At 38.4% G+C, this 25,090-nt stretch overlaps 7 protein-coding genes, 2 long non-coding RNA genes and 1 other non-coding gene across 18 annotated transcripts; 4 read left to right on the top strand and 6 right to left on the bottom strand.

Annotated features, from left to right (window-relative positions):
• Positions 1–58: 58 nt before the first annotated feature.
• Positions 59–4,144, top strand: NHX5 (sodium hydrogen exchanger 5). Its single transcript, NM_104315.5, has 21 exons — positions 59–349; positions 439–490; positions 574–633; positions 736–760; positions 835–920; positions 999–1,110; positions 1,219–1,281; positions 1,403–1,422; positions 1,505–1,602; positions 2,022–2,050; positions 2,132–2,163; positions 2,276–2,323; positions 2,410–2,470; positions 2,563–2,660; positions 2,754–2,829; positions 2,931–2,950; positions 3,049–3,146; positions 3,242–3,351; positions 3,478–3,561; positions 3,645–3,766; positions 3,855–4,144. The coding sequence occupies exons 1-21, from the start codon at positions 166–168 to the stop codon at positions 3,940–3,942; spliced, it is 1,566 nt and encodes a 521-aa protein (NP_175839.2). The 5' UTR covers positions 59–165; the 3' UTR covers positions 3,943–4,144.
• AT1G07967 lies at positions 1,578–1,886 on the bottom strand. The gene has a single exon (NR_139344.1). It is a non-coding gene; the product is annotated as an other RNA (long non-coding RNA).
• Positions 3,971–6,739, bottom strand: TAF6B (TBP-ASSOCIATED FACTOR 6B; the record flags this gene model as incomplete). Of its 6 annotated transcripts, none has more annotated exon segments than NM_001036110.1 (12): positions 3,971–4,433; positions 4,523–4,634; positions 4,739–4,864; positions 5,075–5,207; positions 5,291–5,415; positions 5,512–5,607; positions 5,700–5,837; positions 5,938–5,993; positions 6,065–6,171; positions 6,259–6,351; positions 6,420–6,506; positions 6,576–6,697. In NM_001036110.1, coding segments are annotated over 12 exon segments (1,492 nt in total).
• A 154-nt stretch (positions 6,740–6,893) lies between these two features.
• On the bottom strand, positions 6,894–10,439 carry ABCD2 (ABC transporter family protein). The gene is made up of 9 exons (NM_104313.4): positions 10,027–10,439; positions 9,874–9,941; positions 9,471–9,797; positions 9,212–9,376; positions 8,899–9,127; positions 8,075–8,316; positions 7,721–7,997; positions 7,348–7,598; positions 6,894–7,259 (listed from the first exon to the last, which is right to left on the bottom strand). The coding sequence occupies exons 1-9, from the start codon at positions 10,376–10,378 to the stop codon at positions 7,050–7,052; spliced, it is 2,121 nt and encodes a 706-aa protein (NP_175837.2). The 5' UTR covers positions 10,379–10,439; the 3' UTR covers positions 6,894–7,049.
• On the top strand, positions 6,940–8,762 carry AT1G54355. Of its 2 annotated transcripts, none has more exons than NR_139868.1 (1): positions 6,940–7,217. It is a non-coding gene; the product is annotated as an other RNA (long non-coding RNA). The 2 variants fall into 2 exon arrangements; NR_139867.1 differs by lacking the exon at positions 6,940–7,217 and adding an exon at positions 8,295–8,762.
• A 69-nt stretch (positions 10,440–10,508) lies between the features above and the next one.
• On the bottom strand, positions 10,509–13,969 carry ICDH (isocitrate dehydrogenase). 2 transcript variants are annotated; one of them, NM_104312.3, is made up of 15 exons: positions 13,727–13,969; positions 13,486–13,529; positions 13,297–13,406; positions 13,102–13,139; positions 12,939–13,016; positions 12,806–12,859; positions 12,610–12,711; positions 12,376–12,464; positions 12,172–12,275; positions 12,000–12,068; positions 11,807–11,922; positions 11,604–11,638; positions 11,356–11,498; positions 10,975–11,097; positions 10,509–10,885 (listed from the first exon to the last, which is right to left on the bottom strand). In NM_104312.3, the coding sequence occupies exons 1-15, from the start codon at positions 13,773–13,775 to the stop codon at positions 10,789–10,791; spliced, it is 1,251 nt and encodes a 416-aa protein (NP_175836.1). In that variant the 5' UTR covers positions 13,776–13,969; the 3' UTR covers positions 10,509–10,788. The 2 variants fall into 2 exon arrangements, with proteins under 2 accessions (NP_175836.1, NP_001321996.1); NM_001333641.1 differs by having other exon boundaries at positions 11,356–11,638; positions 13,727–13,902.
• A 2,373-nt stretch (positions 13,970–16,342) lies between these two features.
• Positions 16,343–17,788, top strand: NAC020 (NAC domain containing protein 20). The gene is made up of 3 exons (NM_104311.3): positions 16,343–16,562; positions 16,715–16,983; positions 17,101–17,788. Exons 1-3 carry the CDS (start codon positions 16,406–16,408, stop codon positions 17,578–17,580), a joined length of 906 nt encoding a protein of 301 aa, NP_175835.2. The 5' UTR covers positions 16,343–16,405; the 3' UTR covers positions 17,581–17,788.
• A 1,525-nt stretch (positions 17,789–19,313) lies between these two features.
• On the top strand, positions 19,314–21,761 carry AT1G54320 (LEM3 (ligand-effect modulator 3) family protein / CDC50 family protein). The gene is made up of 8 exons (NM_104310.4): positions 19,314–19,589; positions 19,833–19,891; positions 19,993–20,067; positions 20,145–20,258; positions 20,358–20,428; positions 20,624–20,921; positions 21,029–21,318; positions 21,509–21,761. The coding sequence occupies exons 1-8, from the start codon at positions 19,502–19,504 to the stop codon at positions 21,561–21,563; spliced, it is 1,050 nt and encodes a 349-aa protein (NP_564656.1). The 5' UTR covers positions 19,314–19,501; the 3' UTR covers positions 21,564–21,761.
• Positions 21,296–21,480, bottom strand: AT1G07963. Its single transcript, NR_139343.1, has one exon.
• Positions 21,721–23,728, bottom strand: AT1G54310 (S-adenosyl-L-methionine-dependent methyltransferases superfamily protein; the record flags this gene model as incomplete). Of its 2 annotated transcripts, none has more annotated exons than NM_104309.3 (7): positions 21,721–22,112; positions 22,206–22,390; positions 22,467–22,653; positions 22,734–22,982; positions 23,073–23,207; positions 23,290–23,515; positions 23,587–23,698. In NM_104309.3, 5 exons carry the CDS (start codon positions 23,675–23,677, stop codon positions 22,617–22,619), a joined length of 738 nt encoding a protein of 245 aa, NP_564655.1. The 2 variants fall into 2 exon arrangements, with proteins under 2 accessions (NP_564655.1, NP_974023.1); NM_202294.1 differs by having other exon boundaries at positions 21,846–22,112; positions 22,760–22,982; positions 23,587–23,728.
• Positions 23,729–25,090: the final 1,362 nt, after the last annotated feature.

The raw sequence follows: 25,090 nt of genomic DNA, 5'->3' as shown, positions 1-25,090 counted from the left end.
TGGTTGTCCTGTGATTCATATCCGTGTACCAGTAAAAACTCAAAAATCCTCTTAAACACACAGAGAGACATGGTGACGATAAAACGACGGCGTATTTGCGGTTTGACTCTTGTTCCCCAAAGTCTCAACTCTCAAGGTCGTTGGGTGGTCCAATCTCAAATCTGAATGGAGGAAGTGATGATTTCTCCGGTGGAGCACGACCCTCAGGGCCAGGTTAAGCAGCAGCAAGCGGCCGGCGTTGGTATACTGCTTCAGATTATGATGCTCGTGCTTTCCTTCGTTCTCGGCCATGTCCTCCGCCGTCATCGATTCCACTATCTTCCTGAAGCCAGCGGTTCGCTTCTCATTGGTATAATCCTTTCTCTCTTCCTTTGGCTTTTGCTCTCTCTCTCTTTGATTTCTCTTATCCCTAGCTTCTTCTTCCGTCGTAATTTTCAGGTTTAATCGTCGGTATACTTGCTAATATCTCCGATACTGAGACTAGCATTAGGTTTTGCCCTCCTCCAAGTATCCCTGAGTTTTCCCTTTTATCGTTTCCTCGCTCACTGGTTTGTTCTTTCTACTCTGTATCAGGACGTGGTTTAATTTCCACGAAGAGTTCTTCTTCTTGTTTTTGTTGCCTCCCATCATATTATATCCTTTGCTTCAATATCTGCATTTCATCCTTCAAATTCGCTGCTGCTATGCTATGTATAATGGATGTCATTTTCCTTGACATCATTCATTTGTTTGAACCCAGTCAGGTTTCAGTCTTCAACCTGTAAGTGCTTATCTTTCTTTCTTCCACAATAGCTGACTTGAACAGTAGCTAAGATCATTTTTGTATGGATGCAGAAACCATTCTTTTCTAACTTTGGAGCCATTGTTACCTTTGCTATCATCGGAACTTTTGTCGCTTCAGTTGTTACTGGTGGTCTGGTGTAGGGATCATCACCCTCTTCTTTCTTAGCTTCTTTGTTTTGCTTCTACCTTATCTGTTTTTCCCGCCTTTTTTGCAGTTATCTTGGCGGCTCTATGTATCTCATGTATAAACTTCCCTTTGTTGAGTGTCTTATGTTTGGTGCACTTATATCAGCTACGGACCCTGTCACTGTACTCTCTATATTCCAGGTGCTTCTGCTTTTCCTTTTACTATCAGTTTCCACAGGATACAAGTATTCGCATGTATTTTCCCTAAAATGATGCCTTGCATTGTGATGAACATTTATTTGATGGCAGGATGTGGGCACCGATGTTAACCTGTATGCTTTGGTCTTTGGAGAATCAGTTCTGAATGATGCTGTGAGTTTTTATTATCTGCTGCGATATTGGGCTCTTCCTTTTAAGTATATATGCAAACGAAAAACCACAACACTCACTAACTCCATCAAATGGGTTTTCGTGTATGTGGTGCGCCTCGTAGATGGCAATATCATTGTACAGGTCTGTATATCACATGATTCTTTTCCTTTTAGATACCTTTTAAGCAAAGTATTAAAGTACAATATAAAAACTTTCGATGCAGAACAATGTCCTTAGTAAACCGCCAGTCCTCGTCTGGGGAACATTTTTTCATGGTGGTGATCAGGTTTTTTGAGACTTTTGCTGGCTCAATGTCTGCAGGTCTGTTTGCTCTTATTCCTTCTTGATCCTTCATCACAGTTTTTATAACAATATTAGTCTCATCAAAGTCCCTCCTACCAAACTAGACGCACTATTATCTAAACAATGAACAAAAGACTAGTCGACTAGGTTTCTTTGTGAAGATTCATAGAACCAAAATAAGCAATAATTAACTTGAACTGAAACGGTCGTATTAGTTACCCTTTGAATCAGGGAATCTTTTTCTTTTAAAGTCCTTCACAGTCACATATACATCTACATATATAAGACCTGATTTTTTTCTATATATATAAGACCTGTTATTTTCTTCGTTTTCTTTTCTCCCAGAATAAATAGTTCTGCCAATAGCTTCTAACCGATTCCTTCATCGACTTCATATATTGCTTAAACATACTAACAGTCTTAATATTATTCTGCAGGGGTTGGGGTTGGATTCACTTCAGCTTTAATATCCTTCCTCGAATCCTCTATTTTTCTTATTAGATGTCACATGGCCAAAAATGTATTGTAAAATCTTAACTCAGAACACCTCTTTAAGTATGCAGGATTGGACACCGAGAAGTAAGTGCCATATCTTTTCTTAACTCTTTCTATACTGTTGTATTTACATTGTTAATACTCTCTGAACATATTGTAAATGTAATGTCTCTGTTTTCTCTTTTCTCTACCTCAGTCTTCAGAACTTGGAGTGTTGTCTCTTTGTACTTTTCCCGTATTTTTCGTAAGTAGACAAAACAACTCTCCTCCTGTCTCTTCGTATTTATGACAACACTTCTTCCCCCTAATGTATTCTGGTTATTCTGTAAGATACATGCTTGCAGAAGGTGTTGGTCTCTCCGGCATTGTTTCTATACTCTTCACAGGAATTGTAATCGCCGAGTCATTGTAGCTTTTACATCTTAGTTGATGTTAATATCTTGGAAAGACATATTTAGGCTGCCTAATATAGTGCTACTGTAGGTTATGAAGCGCTACACTTTCTCAAATCTCTCAGAAGCTTCACAGAGTTTCGTATCTTCTTTTTTTCACTTGATATCTTCGCTAGCAGAAACTTTCACGTGAGTCCAGAGCAATAACATCCATTGTTGGATAACAATTTCTACGCTTAAAGTTCTATTAGATTGATATTGATTTGTTTAATGCTTTTCTAGGTTCATTTACATGGGATTTGATATTGCCATGGAGCAGCATAGCTGGTCCCATGTTGGGTTTATCCTTTTCTCTATTGTATCCTCATTTACTGATCGTCAGTGATTGTATGCAGTGTTAGTCAGTGTTGTAAATCCTTGACTTTACCTTTTGCTTCTGCGTTTCATGACTGACATCAGTTGTTTATTGGCGTGGCTAGGTGACTAAATGCTTTTTTATCCTGGCTGATCGCTTCATTATCACCATGGTTTTCGATTCGGATTTACCTATATGTTCTGCAATGCTTTTCTCACGCAGGGCTGTCAATGTATTTGGGTGTGCATATTTGGTCAACCTATTTAGACAGGAGAACCAGAAGATACCTATGAAGCACCAAAAAGCCCTTTGGTATAGTGGTGAGTTGAGCTAATAGCTTTTGTTCTTGTCTCCTGATGCCCATTTTTATATCTACAAACTATTAAAACTTGTACACATATTGGCACATCGATAGGACTTCGAGGGGCAATGGCATTTGCACTTGCACTTCAATCACTTCATGATCTACCAGAGGGTCACGGCCAAATCATCTTTACTGCAACCACAACTATTGTTGTTGTCACGGTAACTTTCGTATTCTCTCCATGAAAAGCATCTATGTTATTTCCAGTGGTAGTATACATAAGAATCAGCGAGAGTTGGAGAATAATACATAGGCTGCGTTTCTTATCCATTGCAGTAATATTTCAGGTTTTACTAATAGGAGGTTCGACAGGTAAAATGTTGGAAGCTTTGGAAGTTGTAGGTGACGATCTTGATGACTCCATGTCTGAAGTAAACTCTCGACGATCTACTCTAATATCTTTGAAGTAAAGTTGTGTATGTACTTTTTCTAACGCTCCCAGATACGTGGTTAGGGCTTTGAAGAGAGCGATCATCAGTATGTCCCTCCTCCTTTTAGCATTGGAGCTTCATCTGACGAGGATACATCATCATCAGGAAGCAGGTTCAAGATGAAGCTGAAGGAGTTTCACAAAACGTAAGAATAAGAGAATGGCTTAGTATGTTTTCCTGAGTAAAAAGCGATATTTGCAATTTTTTGGGACTCACTTGACAAAACTTTGCAGCACTACATCATTCACCGCGTTGGACAAAAACTTTCTGACTCCGTTCTTCACAACTAATAGTGGAGATGGAGATGGAGATGGGGAGTAGCATGGAAAAGATGTGTATTTGTGGTCCAGGCCAAGCTATAATTAGAGTACACATATGTCTATGTAAGATTAACACTGGTTGATTTTACCTCTCGCAAAATGCCCACTATAAAGTTGACGATTTCCAAGACATTTCGAAATATTATATAGATGTATTTATTGTGGTACATACAATTACCATGTCAATAATCTATTACAAGAAGAAACTGAGCTCATGTGTGGGGGTGAACATAAGCATGCTCTCACCAAAATACTCAAAAAGAGGAAAGAGATAGTTGTCGACGTCAGTGCCTGCAGCAGCTGAAGTCTTCGGAGCAATTGTTGAGGGACTATTGTGGTGCCGTGCATCTGCATCTGTGTGGGACTGTTGAGGGACTGTTGTGGTTCCGCGCATCTGCATTTGTGTGGAGCTCATTTGTATAATTCCCCCTACTGCTATCTTCTTCAGTGGTGGTTGATGAGTTAAGTTGTCACTGCTTGCTTTGCGTTTACCTTGGCCGAAGAAAAAAATTATTTAAGAACGCGTATCTCCGTGTTTAGAACGCCAAAAGAAAAAAAAAGAATGAGACCAGATTTTATACTTTGCCTGGGGCTGGTGAGCTTTCCATTTGTCTTCCAGACAGAGCTAGTTGGAGGAGACAGCAGTGTCTCAGATGTTTTAAGCCGTTCATATAGGCATCGACCAGCTGCCACCTATGGAAAGTTAAAGTTTATATGCTCTCCTGCCTGTTTTGCAACACGAGATTGAAAGCAAACAAGTTTTCTAATTTCTGTATCAAACTAGAAAGCATACTCACCATCAACGCTCCATAAACAAGCCAAGCCCCATGCCTCTTAGCTTCTTCCTTCTGCTTCTCAAGTCCCATTTCAGGTAAAAGAAGCAGCAAATACGGCCCTAGGTTTGGGAGAACAAGAAAGCGAACCTAGACAAAGGTATAAAGCAAGAAAATACTTACGGACGACCAAAGGATATATATCTTAAGGTTCAATTGCAGGTTTAATAACTTTATCGAGGATGTCGGATCATGCTACTATTAGTTTTAAACTTATGCTTTCTTATGTAAAAATTCTAGACGCACAACCTAAAGTGCTACTCTTCGTTATGATAATCAAGAAGCATCAAGAGGAAGTACCATATTAAGCCCAAGGGCTACCATCCCTTGAATTGCCCCATAGTGTTGTGGGAGTGCCTTGGTTGGGTCCAAAAAGGTATGAAGCAGTGATCTTGTGACACGTGGCAACAAATTGTGATAAACGTGTCCAAACCTGTAAAAAGTTCACTAATGTGATTGCAAGTTATATGGTTGTATAAGATGCATGAAATCACAAAGCAAGAATGTAACATTAACCTTTTGCACGTTGAAGCAACTGTGCTGGCAGTGAAGTTTCTCAAGTCCCAGTGATTATCAGATGACCTTCTTCCTAAGCGCTTGGCAATAAGGCAAGTGATAATAGACGGCATCAACTGATGCAGCTGAACAGAATACAACAAGTTAAAAGTCAACAGAAGGAGGAGAAGGGAGAAGAGAAACAAAAAAAAACAAAAAAAAAGTGTGCGCACAAAACTTACATATGGCTCAATATGTACATGAGGGTTATGAAGGAGGCTTCTAGCAAGACGCATCAAAGCCAACAAGATTGGATAATTATCCATGTTTTTGACAATCTGGAGAAATTGCAAGCACAAAAAAAGTAGTGAAAATGTGGTCAAGTTAGAATAAAAGTCAAGACTAGAAGTGTTGGATTACAAAGACAAACCTCTTCAGCGATGAAAGAAGTGAAAAAGGGAACTAATGGGTGGAGTCCAGGATCAATTTCCAAGCTGGCGAGTGCTTGTCTAAAGAGGGTGGAGCCAGATTGAGTCAAAGCCCACTCCGTGACTTTGTCAAAGTAAATCTGCATCGAGAGCAAGCAAGGATTATATAGCATTCAAAGAGCGAGGTAAAGACCCAAAAAAAGAAGGGAGTAAAATAACCTGAAGGTCCTTAGAAAGCACCTGTCTAGCAGCCAAGCCATCGTCCTTATATTCCGATCGTTTAAGGTCAGATATGGCTACAAATTGTCATGGAAGAGGGATTAGAAGGAGAAGTAGTAGGTGATGCAAAAGAAGACAAAAGAAATACCTTGGAGAGGAGAATTCTGTGGAATGGAAGGTTGAATACCATCAATTGCCAACCAATGAGAAAACAGATGCATCAGGAGGTGCATTTGGTAGAGGAGCTTCGATAACCTGCACAAGAGACCATGAAGGGAAGCTTAATAACAATAAACAACATTTCACCATCTTCTTCATTCATGGCCAATCAATGAAGCTTACATTCTTGAGCTCGACATCTTTGTCATCGAAGAAGTATAGATCTCTGTTCTCAGGAGCTCTCTTGAACCGCATACTTTTGGAGCCAGAGGTAGGCTATACAAAAAAAAGTCAAAATCAGGGTCAACGGTATGAAATAAAAGAAGAAGAGAGGAAGAGGAAACCTCCAAATTCCTGAAATGAAGAGCAGAATCGACATCATGAGCCATTAAAGTGGTGCGTCGAGCATGACGCATGCATTTGATAGCTTCCTGGAGATTGCGACGACAAGTTAAAGAGGAGATTAGAGGGCAAAAGTAAAGTTGAAGTTGATGATATACCTGCATGACCTCTCGGACGCGATACTCGACATCGGGAGCAAGAGCGGCTGAGACGTCCGGAGAAAGAGTGGAGAGTCCAATGCTCTGAGCTATCACTTCAATGGATTCTTTCGTCACCATCCTCCTTGCGCCTTCTTTCTTTTTCGACTTTGAGCGACTGAGTCGAGTCAGTCGTGTTACATTTTCTCACTCTATCAGGCTTTCTCAAATGGGCCCATCGTTAGATTTATTGGGCTTATGATAAATACTCAGCCGGTTTTGAATTTTTAGCTCATCTCGCGTGTTATTTTTAATCAGAACTTCGTTGCACTCGTATCTGTATCAATCTCTCTATTTACTTGCATCTTCAGTCAACGTCAAGTCTGGTAGATTATATACAAAATGGACACCAAACATGTTTCTTATATGTTTCATGACACCCGTTTGCAGATTTACCTGCTGCTTCTGTCTCTTATGTAATCAATCAGGTTTTGATCAGCTTTCACTTGGCACCTCCTTTTGATTCAATCTACCGTACAAAGAATCTTGGGCATCCACGTCCTCTATTCGCCAGTTACGTTCATTGCTCTTCGGGTCTGCCGTTGAGATTTGTAAGATCTTGTTATGGAATTTCGTTAAAGTCCGGCGGTGGCCAATGCTTATATATGTAATGCCAGCCGACTGGATTTGCTGGTACAGGAACGCCTGGGCATCAAGAGGAATTTTAATGGCTCAACGCTACATGTACATGATATTATTCTAAATGATAGATGAGAGGAGAACCAACAAGTACCTCATTAGCTTCATCCAACGCACTGGTGGATTCATCCAGGAGCGCCAGCTTTGGCTGAGACAGCAATAACCGTGCAAAGGCAAGGCGCTGCTGCTCACCAAGTGAGAGAACACTGGACCACTCGTGTATCGAATCAAGACCACCAAAGCGATCCGCTATATGTCCAAGACAAACCTTCTCTAGAGTCCGCATCAGATCATCTGTTGTCGGCTTTTCATTTCCGTCCTCTCTAATCAGCAGAGGTGGTGAACCTAACAAAATCAACGCATTTTTTCTTCAGTCGATTTGCTTTTGGGTTCTATAATCTGCTTGCATAAACTTAAATGGAGTTGAAAGAAATGGTTGTTACTAGACACAAATTTAAACTGAGTACCGTCAATATTACTGCCACCAGGTGTCGTCTCCTCCACAGTTGCACTCCAGGTAGGATAAAGCAATTGCTGACGCAAAGATCCCAGAACCATATAAGGCCTTTGTGGAAGGAACAATACGTCTCCTCTTTTCCCTGAATTTTCCTGAGTATCAGATTTCTCCTGTGTAAAATCTACCTCAGGATCGAGGTAGAACGTGATTTTTCCTTTCCCTGACCTCCAAAGACCAGCCATTGCTCTTAGCAGCGAAGTTTTTCCACTCCCACTAGGACCCATTATCTGTTAAATGGCATTTTTAAGTAACTTCCAATCTACCAGTCACATGCTTTAAACACAAGTAGTCAAAGTGAACTAACCAGTAGGTGATCCTTGTCATATACATCTGCAGATAAGTTGTGAACCAATGTGGTTCCGTTTGTTGGTGTCTGAAGAGTAAGCTCCTCGATCTCCAGACGCTTTTGGTTCGGTTGGGACTTGATTGAACCATTGGTGTCCAGCAGTGAAGAGTTCATCTCACTCTGATATGTCAGCTCAATCTCGTCCACAGTGTCAGATGGATCTCTGAAGATGTTGTTATCCAAAAGATCATCAAATTCACCTGTGTTGGAAGAAGTCTTGATATTGTTAGATGCGTAAAAGGAGAATCCCAACCTACAGCAAATGCAGTTTTTCATTTAGCCGTAGAAGTTGATTTGCAGAAACAATGAAACTTTGTGAATATGTTGTACATAAGACATAATTTAGACCCAATTTTAAGCAGGAAAGTGAACAGCTGACTCGATCTTTTTGTCTGCCCATCACACTCTCAACGGTTACACCCGCATTTTTTTCCGGGTATTCACTCTTAGATATTATAAACAAAATCTTACTACTATACAGTCTAACTATTATCTATATATTCTTATCAAAATCCTACTATACACCACACTCTATACTGTTATAACACAAGAAAATAACTAACTACAGCGACACACTGCAACTTCTACTCTTCGATATTCTAAACAAAACCCTACTACTAAAATATCTATTTCTCACCATCAGGTAACAGAAATTATGGTGATGTGCATATTCTGCGTCTAATGTTGTTCGGTATTGATCTAAGGTCTTGTGTGATCTGTAAGCAACAAGTAGTATATATATAGAACATTAAAAGAGAGTGCAGAATACATAATTAATCTACCTAGTCGATCAATGACAGCAGAAAAAGAGCTGATAGCTTGAAACTGATAGACAACGAGCGAGAAGTCTCCTAGGATATGATTGAATGCAGACACTGACTGGTTAATGACACCAAACTCAATCTTCCCGGAGAAATACATTGGGGCAACAACAGCAACTGGAAGAATCTGAATGAGGTAGCGATATCCATCGGTGAAGAATTCTAGGTTTCTAGATGCTATCAGCAATTCCTGCAGGTGAAAAAATTGAATGTAATTTATTGTGCAATCTATAGATATATATATAAATGGATAAGAAAGCTCGAGAAATTTTACAGTTAAATTATCAAAAGCGCTTCTGAAACGCTGAAGCAGAAGCTGCATTTCATTCTGTTCGCCTCCATAGAAAGCAATAGATTCAGCATTTTCCCTCACTCGTACAAGGCTGTAACGAAAGTCAGCCTCTTTCTTCTCTTGTAGAAAGTTGAGATTCACTAGTCCCTGAACACAAGAGGGAATGTTAATGCAACAAAGCCAAAATCTGAAGCGGAACAGAATAGAGACAATCACACTGCTTAACGAGGCATTGTTGTACCTTGCCAAGAAAGACACTGATGGCTGTACCGCCAAAGGAGTAGAGCAAGAGAACGAGAAAGAGAGGAGGATAAATGGTGAAGAGGATGTTGCTAAAAGAGATGAGATCAATGGTGGCATTAACAAGCGTCAAAGAGAAAGACAAGGCAGTTCCAGTGAAGGAACTCAAATCGTCAACAAGGCGCTGATCAGGATTGTCGATGATAGACTGAGACTGGATCTTGTAAAAGGTTTGATCTTTGAGATAGCGCTGCAGGTAATATTTGGTCATCCATGATCTCCATCTCAGTGATAAAGTCTCTTTTGTATAATCTCGTAGCACAAAGAACTGCAAAATCCAGGGAAAGTGAACAACATCATTCATTGAGATTGGATACAGAGGGAGGAGCGTGAGGAAAACTCACCGGAATGCCGCCGGCGAAAGCACAGAGGTAATAGAACAACTGCTTGGTGAATTGCTCTTGGTCTTTGTCTATTGAACACAGAGAAAAGAGGATCAACAGAGCAAGTTGTTTTTGAAAAGTGAGAAATGAGAGAGAGAGTTGAAGAATTCGTACTGGCGAGAGAATTGTAGAAATCACGGCCGAGGAAATTGAAGCCGACGCTAATGCCGGTGGTGGCGAGAGTAAGGGCGAAGACGGCGGCGAGACGAAGCCTGGCTTGGTCTTTGTCCTCGGAAAACCAATAAGGCGACGCGACTTTGTAGAATTTCTTCCACAGAGTCTTCAACTCCGATGCCTTATCCGGACGAACCGACGGTTGCGGCAACAAAGAAGAACATGATACGGTTCTGAAACGTGGATTTTTCTTCCGATGAAAGTTTCCGATCGATGATTCATGGCGAAGCAAAGAAGAATGGCGTAGGAGAAGGTGAGGAGGACAAACGGGAGCTGTTATCATCAAAATCATCCTCCGTCGTCTTCTTACTAATCCCACATAGCCATAGCAACTTGAGGGAGCAAGAGGGAACACTTATAACTAAAGCTCAACCATTCATTTCTTTGCCAGATAAATAATACAAAGGGAAAGAGAAGATAATGACAACGAGAACGTAGCCATTTCTGTTGATTGGTAGCTTTTACAACAGAGATTATACAGAGAAAGAAGGGCTAAAAAGATTCAATTTTTAACGAATCAATGAGGAGTGAGTCTCGGCTTTGGGAAATCTGAGTTCCTCAATAAATTACCCAATTAGTCTATCTCCTTTTATTCATGCAATAGCCCCTTTTCAGGCTTTAAGTTCTACACCTATGAAAGAGCATCAAATCAAACATCACGCTGCTGAGACTCTTTGCTTTTCAGATTTCCATTCTTTCTTCTCACAACCTGGAGTTGTTGCCTAACAATCTTCTTTTTAACTCCCATGCCACCGCATCAATGAACTCTTCCGTATTCACATACTGATCCCTCCTAACCCTGTTCAAATAGTAGACAAAAACTTATCTTTAAACATTTTTTATTAAGTGCATCAACCTCATCAACTTTCTCTCAAGTTTTAGTCTTACTTGGCTCCGTGGATCAGAAGAGCTAGATCCTTGGTCATTTTGCCAGACTCCACCGTCCCCATGCAAGCTGCTTCTAGTTTCTCAGTATAGCTCAAGAGTGCGGCATTGCTGTCCAGCTTTGCCCTGGTACCATCACATACCAAACATCTTGTTAAGATGAACTCAACCAGTTTTCAGAGACTTTAAACTCAATTTATGCCAAAGGTAAAACGGTTCACATAGTTCAGTGATCAATTATAAAGAGACAAGTAATGACAAATCTTACCACAAACAATCCCTGATAGACTAACTCATTATTGAAGCAAGGGACTGGATTTTCTCCAGAGTAGCAACACGAATTACCAAGTATGAAAATGTTTAAAGACAGTGGAAATGCGTTACCTGTGGGCAAGGCCTCTGGACCAAGCAAAAATAGAGGCTATGCTGTTGGTGCTTGTTTCACCACCTTTCTGGTGAACTCTGTAGTGGCGTGTAACTGTGCCATGAGCTGCTTCTGCTTCAATGGTCTTTCCATCTGGACAAACCTGTAATATATCTCAAATTTAATACATAAAATATAATGATGCGCAGGAAACATGTTATCATGATAAAGACCAAAAACTTTGGCTGAGGCCCGCGTCATTTCATACCAACACCGAAGTCATCATTCCCAGAGATCCATATCCTGCAGCGGAGAGCAGAAACTTTGTTTCATAAGGAGAAATAAAATTGAAGTTTCTGTCCCCATTTAGATCACAAGTAAAGAACAAAGAACCATGATACAAGACCAAAATGCATTTGGCAGAATTAAGGTTTCAGTCCCTAGACAGATCTCAAATTTAAGAGGAAAAACCTTGGGCTAAGAAATCGCTCTGTACATCTCCATCGTAATTCTTGCATGCCCAGACGTAACCCCCTTCACTTTTCATGGCATATGCAACCATATCATCTATCAAACGATGCTCATACCTGGATTTCATTAACTTTGTTTACAAGTTTGCATGGTGTACTGTAATAGAATGTCGCTAATAACATGCACATCTCACCATATCCCTGCTGCTTCATACTTGGATCTCCAGTTAGCTTCATAAACTTCTTGGAATATATCCTTGAATCTGAAAACAAGATGAAAAGGTAATATCAGGGCAGTATGACTAGATGGTGAAATGATTTCGGTGAGACTCTAACAAGAAAGTATAAAGGCCAGTGAATTCACACCTTCCATCATATATTTTGAGGATGGTGTTTTTTGTGGAGAGGTAAAGTGGCCACTTTTTCTGGTAAGCTGTGTACATCGAGGACTCAGCAAATGCACGAATAGACTGTTCAAAAATGAAATCGGACCACCATATCAATAGATACTCTGTAAGTGTATTCAGATAGTGCAGACATGAAGGAGAGGACTATTTCAATAATATCTACCTCATCAGTGTTATACATGGCTAAAGCAACACCTCCACCGGTGAAATTGAAGACTTCGAATTCTGTTTTCTGAGAAGATCCACTTGGCTCTGCATATGTAAGATATGATTTTTAACGTGTATAAATAAACTTCCACAGGTAGGTGAATTCAATGACAATGATCCCCCATTATTCTCTATAATGAACAATTTAATTGAAGGGTTAGACAGATCCAGAACGGGAGGAGGAGATTACCAAAAACTAGTTTCAGTTTTCCTGGTTCATTGACAATGAGATCAGTGGCTCTATACTGATCACCAAAAGCATGCCTTCCAATACAGATTGGCTTCGTCCATCCTGAGGAAATGAAATCAGAGGGATTTGTTTTGCTCTACATGTTAAAGGTACAGAAAATGGCTAACTCATACAAAAAGAGCAGCCATTGACAAACCTGGAACAAGACGAGGGATGTTTCTGCAAATGATAGGTTCCCTGAAAACTGTGCCTGCATAAAAATAACAACATGATCTTAGAGCTTAGGAATTGAAGAAGGAATTGCCCCCTTTTTTGGCGAAGAAACTGACCGTTTAAAATGTTCCTTATAGTTCCATTAGGACTCCTCCACATTTTCTTTAAGCCGAACTCCCTAACACGAGCTTCATCTGTCGTTGAAAGCAAAAACTGTTGTTAGTAAGTGAAAGAAGCACACTTTTAAATTAAAAATTGCAAAGGTTTAAGAATACATACCCGGAGTAATCGTCGCACACTTAATAGCCACATTATACCTTCACACAAGAAAAGAAAAGAAAAAAACTTTAAGGCAGACAATATATTCTGAAACCAATAGCCATGAACAAGCTTTATTCACAGAACAACCTCAACACTAGAAGCAGAAAGCATGGAGAATATGATATCTAAGTATAAAATGTAAAGACGACATACTTTAAAGTAGCTTCAGCAGTCTCTATAGTAACCTTATCATCAGTGAAATCGCGGTTAGGCAGTCCAAGATCAAAGTATTTGATATCCAGCTCCAGGAAAGGGAAAATAAGCTGCAAAATTCTCAAGATTTTAATCACAAAAAGAATTCAATCTGTGATTAAAGATTTAAAAAAAAGTTAAGATTTTTACCTTGTCTTTGATGAATTTCCAGATAACTCGAGTCATTTCGTCTCCTGCTTGTGCACAGAGAATAAATAAAGAGTCAAGTTTCTGAATTTATTTCATAAAACTATAACATATAGAAGAAAAGAAAAACCCGGAACAGAGCCGATCACATATACTCCAATATAAGCAAATCAATCAATCAGAGTAACGAGAAACCCATAATCGTAATCATAGATTTGAGCTAATTGACTGTTCGAACACTTACCATCCATTTCAACAACGGGATTGATCACCTTGATCTTCTCGAATTCCATCTTTGCCCGCAGAGGTTGGTAATGATCGACGAGTGAAATTGAATAGTGAAACGATCACCTCTGCTCCGCCATGAAAGACAGACGATAACAGCTCTATATCTCTATGTTGGGCCACACTCTTCCAAAAGCCCAAATAATCAAGCCCACTTATATATGGGCCTGATTCTGCAATTTGAAACCATGCTTCTCTTTTTGTATACTAGCATCATCTTTGAATTCCCCGCAGTGATAGTCAGCTTTAACAGTAATCATCAAAATCTTAAAATTGAAGAAGATCTGCTTTGGCTAATTGATTGAATAATTAATCAAAATTTGAGATAACAATCACGAGGTGGTCCTGTAGGATTAGTATATTAAAAAGAGTAATGAGTGTGACCACTTTAACAAGGGTAGAAATGAGATTTAATGCATGGAGAAAAGCAAAAGGCAAATAACGCAAATGTTTTTGGACAGTGACATTGTTCTTCTGCTATAATTGAGATGCGTGAAAAAACATGAAAGCAAGAATCTCTAGAGACACAGGGATTCCAACTTGTATTATTTAAAGGCTTTTCTTTTTTCCTTGGATCAGTTTGTTTAGCACAAACTAATATGAGATGGAAAAAAAATATGTTTTGGAAACCGACATGTAGGGAATCAGATGCTACTTTTTCTGAACAAGACTCTTCTTCTCTTTTAGAAGAATTGTGATTGATGTTGATGTTTAAGATGATGTATGATCATTTTATTAACAAACCAACAAAAAAGGGATGATGTATGTATTATCATGATACATGATACATGTCAACATGTATATCGTATGTATGTATTATCATGATTCCCCCATAGAGTCCCGCCTTTGCCAATTTCGTCATGGATATATATACACGTAAAGTTTGTTTACTATTCATTTAATAATGTCACTATTGTGTTACGTCTAATTAATTAATGTTTATTTGATACTCTAGATATCAATACTATAAGCTTGAGAAAGAGTATAGGTACTTGATACATGTGAAATGGAAATATAAAAGGGTTGATAAGATAAGATGCTTAGATCTTAATTAGCTTTATTCGCTTCCCCTTAGATCGTATCAAAGGTTGCATGTCTTTAGTTAGGCTTGCATGTTAGCTTCCTCGTTGTCTTTATTAATTAATTAATCCACATTCCTTTTGCATTTGTGATACAACATTTATATATATAGTCACATTTTTTTTTATATATAGTACTCACATTAATTACTTGTTCATATAGACTTAGACTCGATTTGTGACCAAGAAAAACAAAGTGGTGAAACAATTGGGGCATGTCTTGTTGTTGTCGTTTGATAAGTTAAACTGTTAAAGCATCTTTCGCCAAAATATTTTTCAGTTGCTATCTTTTGTTTTTTGTATCTGTCACTCTCTCTCTCTCTCCCTAAGTTATTGGTGACCACATCTTAAAGCTTCCCTAAAATGTTATTGTTATTTCTTTCTCACGGAAAAGGGAGAGTTACTTACTTGAAGTTTGAATATTATACTTTATAAGAATGGAGGAGTTTTATATATGTCGCAACTTGTGGACTCCCTCAGTATTTGATCATTTCCTTACATAAAACGTTTGATTACTTCATTCTGTTAAATTCCGTTTACAATGTTCTTCGTCTACATGTGAATTATATATATTAGCAAACGAAAAAAAACCATGTAAACGAGACATCTAATATATGACATGAGTTATATATATCATACATGTGAAGAATGAAGATGTCCTTATTTTTTTAATTTATCTTTTGGATCGAGGCCGAGAGTCGAGGCAAAAGAGATTTGACCGGAAGTTAGTAAAATTGAAGGGCCGAGAGAAAGAGAGTCAAAGATTGTGTGGGAGTAATGATGTAAAAGAGCCGAACAACGTCTTTAATCCATATGTAAAAGGGACTAAAGAAGCCTCCCAACACTAAAGCCAAAGTCGACTTGGATGCCTCCTGCTTTTTTATTCTCCCATTTTTTAATCATATATATGAATTCAATTTATAAGTATTCTTATTATAAGACCATAACAACATAAAACAATATAACAAAACTGTCAAACCGAAAAAAAAAGAAAAGAAAAAGCCGAGTGTTTAGGTGTCGCCAGGTAGATTTGGTTTGAGAAGAAGAGATGGGTCCCCTAAACTGTTGAATCATAAAAAGCCTTCATTTTTGGTTTAAAGCAAACGTTATAAAAATCCCTCTATAATGATTCATGACCCACGTTAAGGTCTAACCGGAATTATAAGCATATACATTCATATATGTGAGTATTTGTGAGATGGGGCCTTCTTGCTAAAGCTTTTTCCGTCTCTCCTCCTACTAGGGTTTTCACACTTGCAGAATCTTCAAAAGCCAGAGTTAGGTTTTTATTTAAAATATATATATTGGTTTTAGAAAATATGTGTGATGAGTATCATGACAAACACTGACCAAAAAGCAACCCAAAGTAAGACAAAATATTAATCTCAGAAGATGCCAATCCCATGGCATACTTTTACACATTCCCATATCATATCTTCTTCAGAGTCTCATCTTTTTAATTATATATAGTCACCTTCATATGTCGTACGAACATCCTAATCACTTTAATTAATCTCTCTCATCTCTTTCTCTCTCGTTTTCTAACGCATACACTTTGAATGGCGCCCATGAGTTTGCCTCCAGGATTCAGGTTTCATCCCACTGATGAAGAACTGGTGGCTTACTATCTTGATAGGAAGGTCAACGGCCAAGCCATTGAGCTCGAGATCATCCCAGAAGTTGATCTTTATAAATGCGAGCCATGGGACTTGCCTGGTACGATCCAACTCTTTATATCTCTCTCTATATATGGTTCAGCTTGTTTATGTCAATCTGACGTTATAGATTACATATATTGGTCATGATGCATTCATACATATGATATTGGAGGTTTTATGAGTTATTTATTTGGATAATACGCGGAACAGAAAAGTCATTTTTGCCGGGAAACGACATGGAATGGTACTTTTACAGCACAAGGGATAAGAAGTATCCAAATGGCTCTAGGACGAACCGTGCGACCCGAGCGGGTTACTGGAAGGCCACGGGGAAAGATCGTACAGTAGAATCAAAGAAGATGAAGATGGGAATGAAGAAGACACTGGTTTATTATAGAGGAAGGGCTCCTCATGGCCTTCGTACTAATTGGGTCATGCATGAATATCGTCTCACGCACGCTCCTTCCTCCTCCTTGAAGGTAAATTATTTCCCATGCACAAACTTCTATTAACATATATATCTATATTCATTTCTGATCTAATTTTTTTTTTTTTGATAAACCATATCGACTAATATTAATGTTGATCTAAAACAGGAGTCGTATGCATTGTGCCGAGTGTTTAAGAAGAACATACAAATTCCAAAGAGAAAAGGGGAAGAAGAAGAAGCAGAAGAAGAGAGCACTAGTGTAGGAAAAGAAGAGGAAGAAGAAAAGGAGAAGAAGTGGAGAAAATGTGATGGTAATTATATTGAAGACGAGAGCTTGAAAAGAGCATCCGCGGAGACATCTTCATCAGAGCTAACTCAAGGGGTCCTTTTAGACGAAGCAAACAGCTCATCCATATTTGCTCTTCATTTCTCATCTTCTCTTCTGGACGATCATGATCATCTTTTCTCAAACTATTCTCATCAGCTTCCATATCATCCTCCTCTTCAACTCCAAGATTTCCCTCAACTTTCTATGAACGAAGCAGAGATTATGTCAATCCAACAAGACTTTCAATGCAGAGACTCTATGAACGGGACACTTGACGAAATCTTCTCTTCTTCCGCCACTTTCCCCGCTTCCCTTTGATAAATCCATATCTCATACTATCATCTAGTACTTCTTTTCTCAACTTATTTAAATATACTCGGGTACTTCATATATAGTATTTTTTTTTTTACTTGTTTTTTGCTTATGAATTAGTTTGACTGGTGAAAAAGGGTGAGGAGGTTTGTGGAATTATTTTTTCTACCACAAAAAGAAATTGCATTATTTTATTTTAATTTTTATCATTAGGTGTGTATGGTACTTAATCACTAGAGTTGGTTGGTTTTGTCATATATAGGAGGGAAAACGGAAGTAAAAATTGTGTAATCGATCGACATTACTTATTGGTTTGCATACTTGTAGACTTAAAATCTGGCATGGGCGTCATGGCAACGCAAATTTGGAAAACTTTTCGGATTATATATGTCCGACTGCGGATCAATATCTTATTTAACTATATATATGTGTTATGAATATGAAACAAAAGTTTTAAAATCTGAATGAATAAAGAAAAAATTCTCAAGAAAAGAAGCTGAAAACAAAGAAGAGAGAAAAATCGAGACAAATTTCACTACAAACAAAATAAATTCTTTATTAAAAAAGATGAGAATTACAAGACAATGATTAAAGACATCTCGAGTTTATGATACTATATATAGTTTGTGATTGATTTGGAAGATACAAACAACATTATCATGAAGAAATCTCTAGTTTATGATACTTTTAATTTAATTTAACCAAGTGATAGTGGTCTAATAGTTTTCACTTGAAGACGAATCATCGTTTTTGTCTAGGTCATACATTGATCTCTCTCAAATGCAAGATTATTTAATCATTCTTATTATACTATCCCTAAAACAATCTTACTATAAATGAATCTTTAAAATATATATATATATATATATATATATATTGCAGTTTCAAATCCAAACATATAATAAGATAATAATTTGTTCGTTTGAAATTCAACATGATCGTATATGCATAAACTTGCAATAAAACATACTAAACTTTTTAAATTTTGTATTCATCAATTAACACTGATCATAATCCCATCCTCTAAAGTATAAACTCTAGTAAAACCTCTATAAATTAATACTCGATAAATTAATAATCTCTATAAATTAAGAAATGTTTTTGGTTCCGAGTTGGGATCAGTATAAAAAGTGACACAAATCGATAAATTAATAAGATAATAATTTTTTTGAAAATCCTATATAAATATATGGTCTCATCAATATCATAAATTAATAATTATTTAAATGTATCAATTATATATATACATTATATGTAAGAAATTTCTTTGAAATATAATTCTAATATTTGTTTGCTTAAATTTGTATTTATCCTTATTTGAAATATAGTTTTAGTATTTTACTATATCAAAAACTTTTGGTGTTATTTTCTAAATATGATATTATTTTTTACTTGTAATTGATTCTTGAAAGATATTTTCTATAATGAAAAAAAATCTTATACAAATTTTTGAAAAGTTACTAAATTAGGAAAAATTTTCTATTAATTAATAAATATTAAATTATCGATAAATTAAAACCCCTCTAAATTAATAAAATTTTGCAGTCCGAACATTATTAATTTATAGAGGTTTTACTGTATCCAATATTTGAAGGAAAAACGTTCCAAATCAAAAAATTTGTAGAACTTAAAAACATTTTATGATGCATGGGAGATTTTGGGCTTCAACTCAACAAAATAGAGTAAAGCCCATTATAAAGCCCACAAAGTGGGCCTTTCATTTTGACGTCAATATGGGAATAATACCGGTTCTTTCTGTTAACGACGACGAATCTTCGTCTTCCCCTTGTTCTTCTTCTTCCTCTTCATTTTACTTTCTCTTCCCGATTTCTCTCTGTCCGATTCACCTTTTCCTCCGATCTCGGTCTCCTTAGATTCCGGAATAATCCCCTCAAGGCTTGGCTTAGTAATCGTCGTTTTCTCCGCCATGAGTTCCAATACGGCGTCGTCCAGCGCGGGGGCAGCCGGATCGGGAGATTCTTCCGCCGCTAGGAAGAATTCAAAGCGACCCAAGTGTATTTATCATCTTCCCTTCGCTATCTTCTTCCGATTATTCATTATGGCTTATCGTTGACTCTTCTGTCTTATTCGAATTGGATCAAATTCTCTCTGGACTTGCTAGTTTTTCAATAACAATTTGTTAACAGCTTTGGATTAGCTCAAATTCTTTGCAAAATTGTCGTTACAAAGATGGTTAGGGAACCATGGTCAAAGCTATGGCTAAAAGGTGTGATTTTGTTGGCAAATATCTTTTGCAGATTCGAAGTTCACACAGCAGGAGCTTCCAGCTTGCAAGCCAATTCTAACCCCTGGTTGGGTTAGATTTCTTTCTAATCTCTATTGATGTTTGAGACATCTGATTTCTGTACAAGGCGCAACTAAAAGCTCCTTTTTTTACATGTTTGTGCTGTTGTGCAGGTCATTTCGACATTTTTGATAGTCAGTGTTATCTTTATTCCCCTTGGAGTTATCTCCCTTTTCGCTTCCCAGGATGTAAGTAGTTACTAAAGCATTGCTGCTACTCATCAGATTCTCTTCCATATCTCACGTGTTTCATCTCCCATGTTTAGGTTGTGGAGATCGTTGATCGGTATGATACTGAGTGCATTCCGGCACCTGCTAGGACTAACAAGGTTGCATATATTCAAGGAGATGGAGATAAAGTTTGTAACCGGGATCTTAAAGTGAGTTACTTCTGCCGCCACGTTTGTTTTGTTCTTTGAGATTTGATAGATTTTTGCATTTGTTGTTTACTTTCTCTTTTTCTCCACTGGCATTCATAGGTGACAAAGCGTATGAAGCAACCTATCTATGTTTATTACCAACTTGAGAATTTCTACCAGAATCACCGAAGGTATATAACACTTGTTAGCAACTACGCCGTAGCATTATATAATTTTGTATTAGACCTATAATGAACAATGTGGGTTCTATGTGGAAATCAACACCGATATCATGGAGTAGGCGGGAACTAGGACTGATGTGTGTATCTAACTTAGATTAGTCAAGATTTTATAGCTCTAATGCGTCGATGGTGTCTTTGAAACAGGTATGTAAAAAGTCGAAGTGATTCACAGTTGAGAAGTACAAAATACGAGAATCAAATAAGTGCATGCAAGCCTGAGGATGATGTTGGTGGGCAGCCGATTGTGCCGTGTGGTCTAATTGCTTGGAGTCTTTTTAACGACACATACGCGTTATCAAGAAACAATGTAAGCCTAGCTGTGAACAAAAAAGGCATTGCATGGAAGAGTGACAAGGAACACAAGTTTGGGAACAAGGTCTTCCCCAAGAATTTTCAAAAGGGGAATATCACAGGTGGTGCTACTTTAGATCCAAGAATACCGGTAAACCCTTCAATACTGGAGATCAGTCCATTTTGCCATTGACATCACATGGATGCTGCTTAGCATATTGACCGCTGACATCTTTCTTCCTCTTTTCATATGTGCAGCTTAGTGAACAAGAAGATCTCATTGTGTGGATGAGAACCGCAGCATTGCCAACATTTAGAAAACTTTACGGAAAGATAGAGTCTGACCTCGAGATGGGTGACACCATACACGTTAAGCTGAACAACAACTACAACACGTACAGCTTCAATGGAAAGAAGAAGCTTGTTTTGTCAACCACTAGTTGGCTGGGTGGGAAGAACGATTTCCTTGGCATTGCTTACCTGACAGTTGGCGGGATCTGTTTCATTTTGGCCCTCGCATTTACCATCATGTACCTTGTGAAACCCAGGTACGCAAATCCTTCAAATGTAGTTGTTGTCGTGATGGTAACCTTCTATGCAAGACTTGTATTTCGGCTAAACCCTGGTTGTTTTGGTTGTTAAACTGTCTTATATATCCCAATATAATAATAATAAAATATTCGTGTACATATAGCCGCAGTGTGTTATGCTGAGTAACAAATGTGTACATTGTTTCAGGCGTCTTGGAGATCCGTCCTACTTGTCATGGAATAGAAATCCTGGAGGTCGGTAACAAGCTTGGAAAGGGAGAGAGAGAGCTCTAATCTGCGTGTGTAAATCTTATCCATCCATGTACACATACAATGTAATTTTTGCTTACATACTATGTAATCCTTGCTTGCAAAATGGTTTCTTCGGTGAGAGCTTAAATCCCACATAATACTTTGTTGTTGTTGTTCCAAACCAGTCTAATATATTACTTTTGTCCCCAAATCTGCCTTTTATAAGTCTTCTATGTATGGTTACAAACTACGGACAAAAAAAAGTTGAACTAACAAACCAAACTTCCGTGCGCTCACAGCACCCGAAGCAGAAGGTTGGAGAGATATTGGCCTTGAGGGTAAGATGGGTCGAGTGGGTGGTCAGACGCAGCTCCTGCCTCCCGCACCACTGTGATCTTCCTTCCTGACATTGCTGCAGCACTCTGAAGTATCCCCAAGAACTTCCCGCTCTGTGTCATTGCCCCTGAACATGAGCATGTCATCATAAGACCGCCACTCCTTGTCAATCGCATTGCCAACGAGTTGAGATTTCTGTACATTCCTGAAGCGTTGTGCAAAACCTGGCAACCCACATTGATGCAATCTCATTTATGTAACAACAAACTATGACAATCACTATTTTCAAGAAACGAAAGAAAGGTACTCTACGCCACCTTTTTCCGCGGAGCTAGCTTAGGAGGGTCTAGGATCACGATGTCCCATGTCTCTTCTCTTGACAGTGCACCCTTCATGAATTCTGTTGAATCTTGTTTAAAGAAAACAACCTTCTCTGGATCCATATTGTTGAGGATTACATTCTCTCTGGCGAGCTCCAAAGCAGGTAAAGATGAATCAATTCCTGAAAGTGTTTTGATCAGACGATTCACTAGACAATGCATAAGGTGGATCAGAAGGAGGAGAGAGATGAAATGTACCGATAACACTGGTAGCACCTCCTCTCGCTGCATTCAGTGCAAATCCACCACTATAGCAGCAAAGATCAAGAACTCTTTTACCAGCAGAGATGGTTGATATGAAGTGACGGTTTTCGCGCTGATCCGTGTAGAACCCTGTCTTCTGTCCCTCTAGCGAAATTGCGTATGAGATCCCATTTTCCACAACCTGGTATAAGAAACATTACTCAGCTCTCACCCCTGTAATGTTGCCATATTCATGAAGATATCTGAAGAAGAGAGAAAGACCTGATTAAGGGCACCACACACCGTACCATTGATCTCTGTGGGAGAGTAGATGATTGTGTCTGTTTCAGACTTGAGATGTCAAAACCATCTTCTTTAAGAACATCAAGAGAAGGTCTCCAGTTTATATGATTAATTCCGTCAATTGATCTTAAGCAACTCTCCACTTCAATCCTGTACTTTTCAAGCCAAGCAGCAGAGGATGCTACCACAGCTATATCTCCAAACACATCCACAATCAATCCAGACAATCTGCAGCAGAGCAATAAGACAGGACCAGAGAAAATGTAAGAAAATGAGTTTAAAACAAAAAAAAAATGACGGGATCAGTCAGCGAAATACCTATCTCCTTCACTGTTGACAAGACGATAAGCATTAGTATTAGCCGAGGGAAGTGCCAAACTCTTTCGCAACTGAACTGCTTCAGCGATTCTTGTTTGGAGAAGCTTCTCAATGTTCAATGCACAAGAAGGATCTCTACCACAAGCGAGCCAAGAAGATCAATCAAAGATTCAATTTTGAAAAAAGAATCAAACAGGAAAAGTGTAGAAATGGAAACCTGGTGGATTCGTGTTGAAGCTGCATAAGGCGAACACAGAACATAGAAACAGAGTTATACAAACCCCAACCAATGGGATTCTCAGTGCCATCAGCTACAATGACAACATCTCCTGTCTGAGGAGGTGGTTTTCCGATGATCCTGTCGACAGCTCCACTGTACACCATTGGACTTCCGTCTTTGAAGAGCTGTGTCTTGCCTTTTTTCAGAACCACTTTAGCAACACCTGAATATTTTCAATTTTCAAGTAAATAAGAGATAGTTTCGCAGAAACTAAAGAGACAGAGAGATATTGACCTTGAGGGCGAGAAGAAGCAATTTGGGAAGAGGAGTAAAAGAGAGAGTGATGGAGGCGGCAGGGAAGCTGGAGCACACCGAGCATCACCATCGTCCCGCATTTCTTGGCTGCAGCGCCTTGGGACTTGGGTAGATAGGACATAAACCCGCTAATGGGCCACCGGTATTGATATCTTTTATTGGGCCCATTTTCTACTTTTAGCCCATACCATCAATGCCAAAAACAACAAACCAAAAGTATAAAAAGGTATGGGATGATAATTAAAAGTAGGAGAAAAAGGGTGTTTATGTAGTCTACTCTAAGCTCGATTTAGTTATCTCCTCGAGGCTCCTCTCATTTGCCTTTTTTCAGCATTAAACTGTTCTATGGAAGTGTTATTCGACTGCTAGTAGGGAAGAATTTTTAGAGTTGTGGTTTGGGAGGCTTTATCTCTTACTTCTTTAGTTGTTATCTTTGTATCTCTTCTAAAACTTGTTCCTTGTCGATTATATATAACTCAGGCGCATCAAAAAAGAAAAATCTACACCTAAGATATACAAATGTTTTCCTGCAAAATGCCTCAACCTTTTTTGAAAGATAAGTTGCTTCGGGAGTTTTTTTTTTTTTGAAGTAGGAGTATCATGTCTGATGTTAGGAAACTAAGGTGGTTTTCGAAGTTCGGCATGGTTTTGACGTAATATAGATTTAACACTTACACTCCTTTTAAAAAAATAATACTAATTTTCACTAAAAATAAAACAAATTTAACACTGAAACTTGAAAAATGACCATCACCGCTACAATAGTCGATTGATGTGAGGCAGGAGCTAGCCACCGCTGCTGAAGAAGCCAGTCAGTGCTAGACGAGAGCCGACCACCACCACTATGTAAACGGAAAATGCCGGATTTACACCGGACGGCGAGAGATTTGTTTCCTTTCGAGAGAGAAAAGAAAGAGGAGAGAAGATAGAGCTAGGAACCTACTGTTTTTTGTTTGAGGATTTAATGCTATGGTAGCTAAAGGTTATTTTCTTAAATATGTTTCTCTATTATGTACACGTCAGCCTCCAGATAGTCACATCAGCTTTTACTTTATTATTAAAAAAAAATCCTAAAACTAAAAAAATGTCAGTTGGTAAAATTGTCAAACTTGTGGTGTGCAACTCAGTATTCATGTCAAACGAAGTAAGTTTTACTACAAAGGAAAAGGTTGGATTTGGTCGATGAGGTAACAATTTTGTCGACGACCATTGCCAACTTTTCAATAGATTTGGGGAAGAGACTTGCATGATGTTGAACAGTGGCTGAATCGAGGTGGACCTTGGGGGTCAAGAAAGGCATTTGTGAGAGAAACAGACTAACACAATAAGTTTTATGATGGATCAAATATAGGTATGTGGATATAGACTCATGTTTTGACTTTGAGGTTCAACAAAGCTCAAACAATGCTCTGGTATATTCTAAGTTAGGAGAAAAACATGTTCTAGCTCTTGAAGATAAATGACAACAAATGCTGCATTGATC

This window comes from Arabidopsis thaliana, assembly GCF_000001735.4.
Source record: "Arabidopsis thaliana chromosome 1 sequence".
Taxonomy (NCBI): domain Eukaryota; kingdom Viridiplantae; phylum Streptophyta; class Magnoliopsida; order Brassicales; family Brassicaceae; genus Arabidopsis; species Arabidopsis thaliana.
Note: the sequence above shows the minus strand (reverse complement) of the source record. Positions and strands in the feature narration are given on the sequence as shown.

Bases quoted from the DNA above. Each gene is read 5' to 3' on its own strand.
- ICDH (NM_104312.3), bottom strand. From the start codon at position 13,775: ATGGAATTCGAGAAGATCAAGGTGATCAATCCCGTTGTTGAAATGGAT. The intron at 13,530-13,726 runs GTAAGTGTTCGA...GTGCACAAGCAG, and splicing joins TCCCGTTGTTGAAATGGATG to GAGACGAAATGACTCGAGTT. The intron at 12,860-12,938 runs GTCAGTTTCTTC...ATTTTTATGCAG, and splicing joins TATAAGGAACATTTTAAACG to GCACAGTTTTCAGGGAACCT.
- ABCD2 (NM_104313.4), bottom strand. From the start codon at position 10,378: ATGATTTTGATGATAACAGCTCCCGTTTGTCCTCCTCACCTTCTCCTA. The intron at 9,128-9,211 runs GTAAAATTTCTC...TTTCACCTGCAG, and splicing joins GCGCTTTTGATAATTTAACT to GAATTGCTGATAGCATCTAG. The intron at 7,998-8,074 runs GTTAGTTCACTT...GCCATTTAACAG, and splicing joins ATGACAAGGATCACCTACTG to ATAATGGGTCCTAGTGGGAG.
- NHX5 (NM_104315.5), top strand. From the start codon at position 166: ATGGAGGAAGTGATGATTTCTCCGGTGGAGCACGACCCTCAGGGCCAG. The intron at 1,423-1,504 runs GTCTGTATATCA...CTTTCGATGCAG, and splicing joins ATGGCAATATCATTGTACAG to AACAATGTCCTTAGTAAACC. The intron at 2,661-2,753 runs GTGAGTCCAGAG...ATGCTTTTCTAG, and splicing joins TCGCTAGCAGAAACTTTCAC to GTTCATTTACATGGGATTTG.
- AT1G54320 (NM_104310.4), top strand. From the start codon at position 19,502: ATGAGTTCCAATACGGCGTCGTCCAGCGCGGGGGCAGCCGGATCGGGA. The intron at 19,892-19,992 runs GTTAGATTTCTT...GCTGTTGTGCAG, and splicing joins CAATTCTAACCCCTGGTTGG to GTCATTTCGACATTTTTGAT. The intron at 20,068-20,144 runs GTAAGTAGTTAC...TCCCATGTTTAG, and splicing joins CCCTTTTCGCTTCCCAGGAT to GTTGTGGAGATCGTTGATCG.
- NAC020 (NM_104311.3), top strand. From the start codon at position 16,406: ATGGCGCCCATGAGTTTGCCTCCAGGATTCAGGTTTCATCCCACTGAT. The intron at 16,563-16,714 runs GTACGATCCAAC...TACGCGGAACAG, and splicing joins CGAGCCATGGGACTTGCCTG to AAAAGTCATTTTTGCCGGGA. The intron at 16,984-17,100 runs GTAAATTATTTC...GATCTAAAACAG, and splicing joins CTCCTTCCTCCTCCTTGAAG to GAGTCGTATGCATTGTGCCG.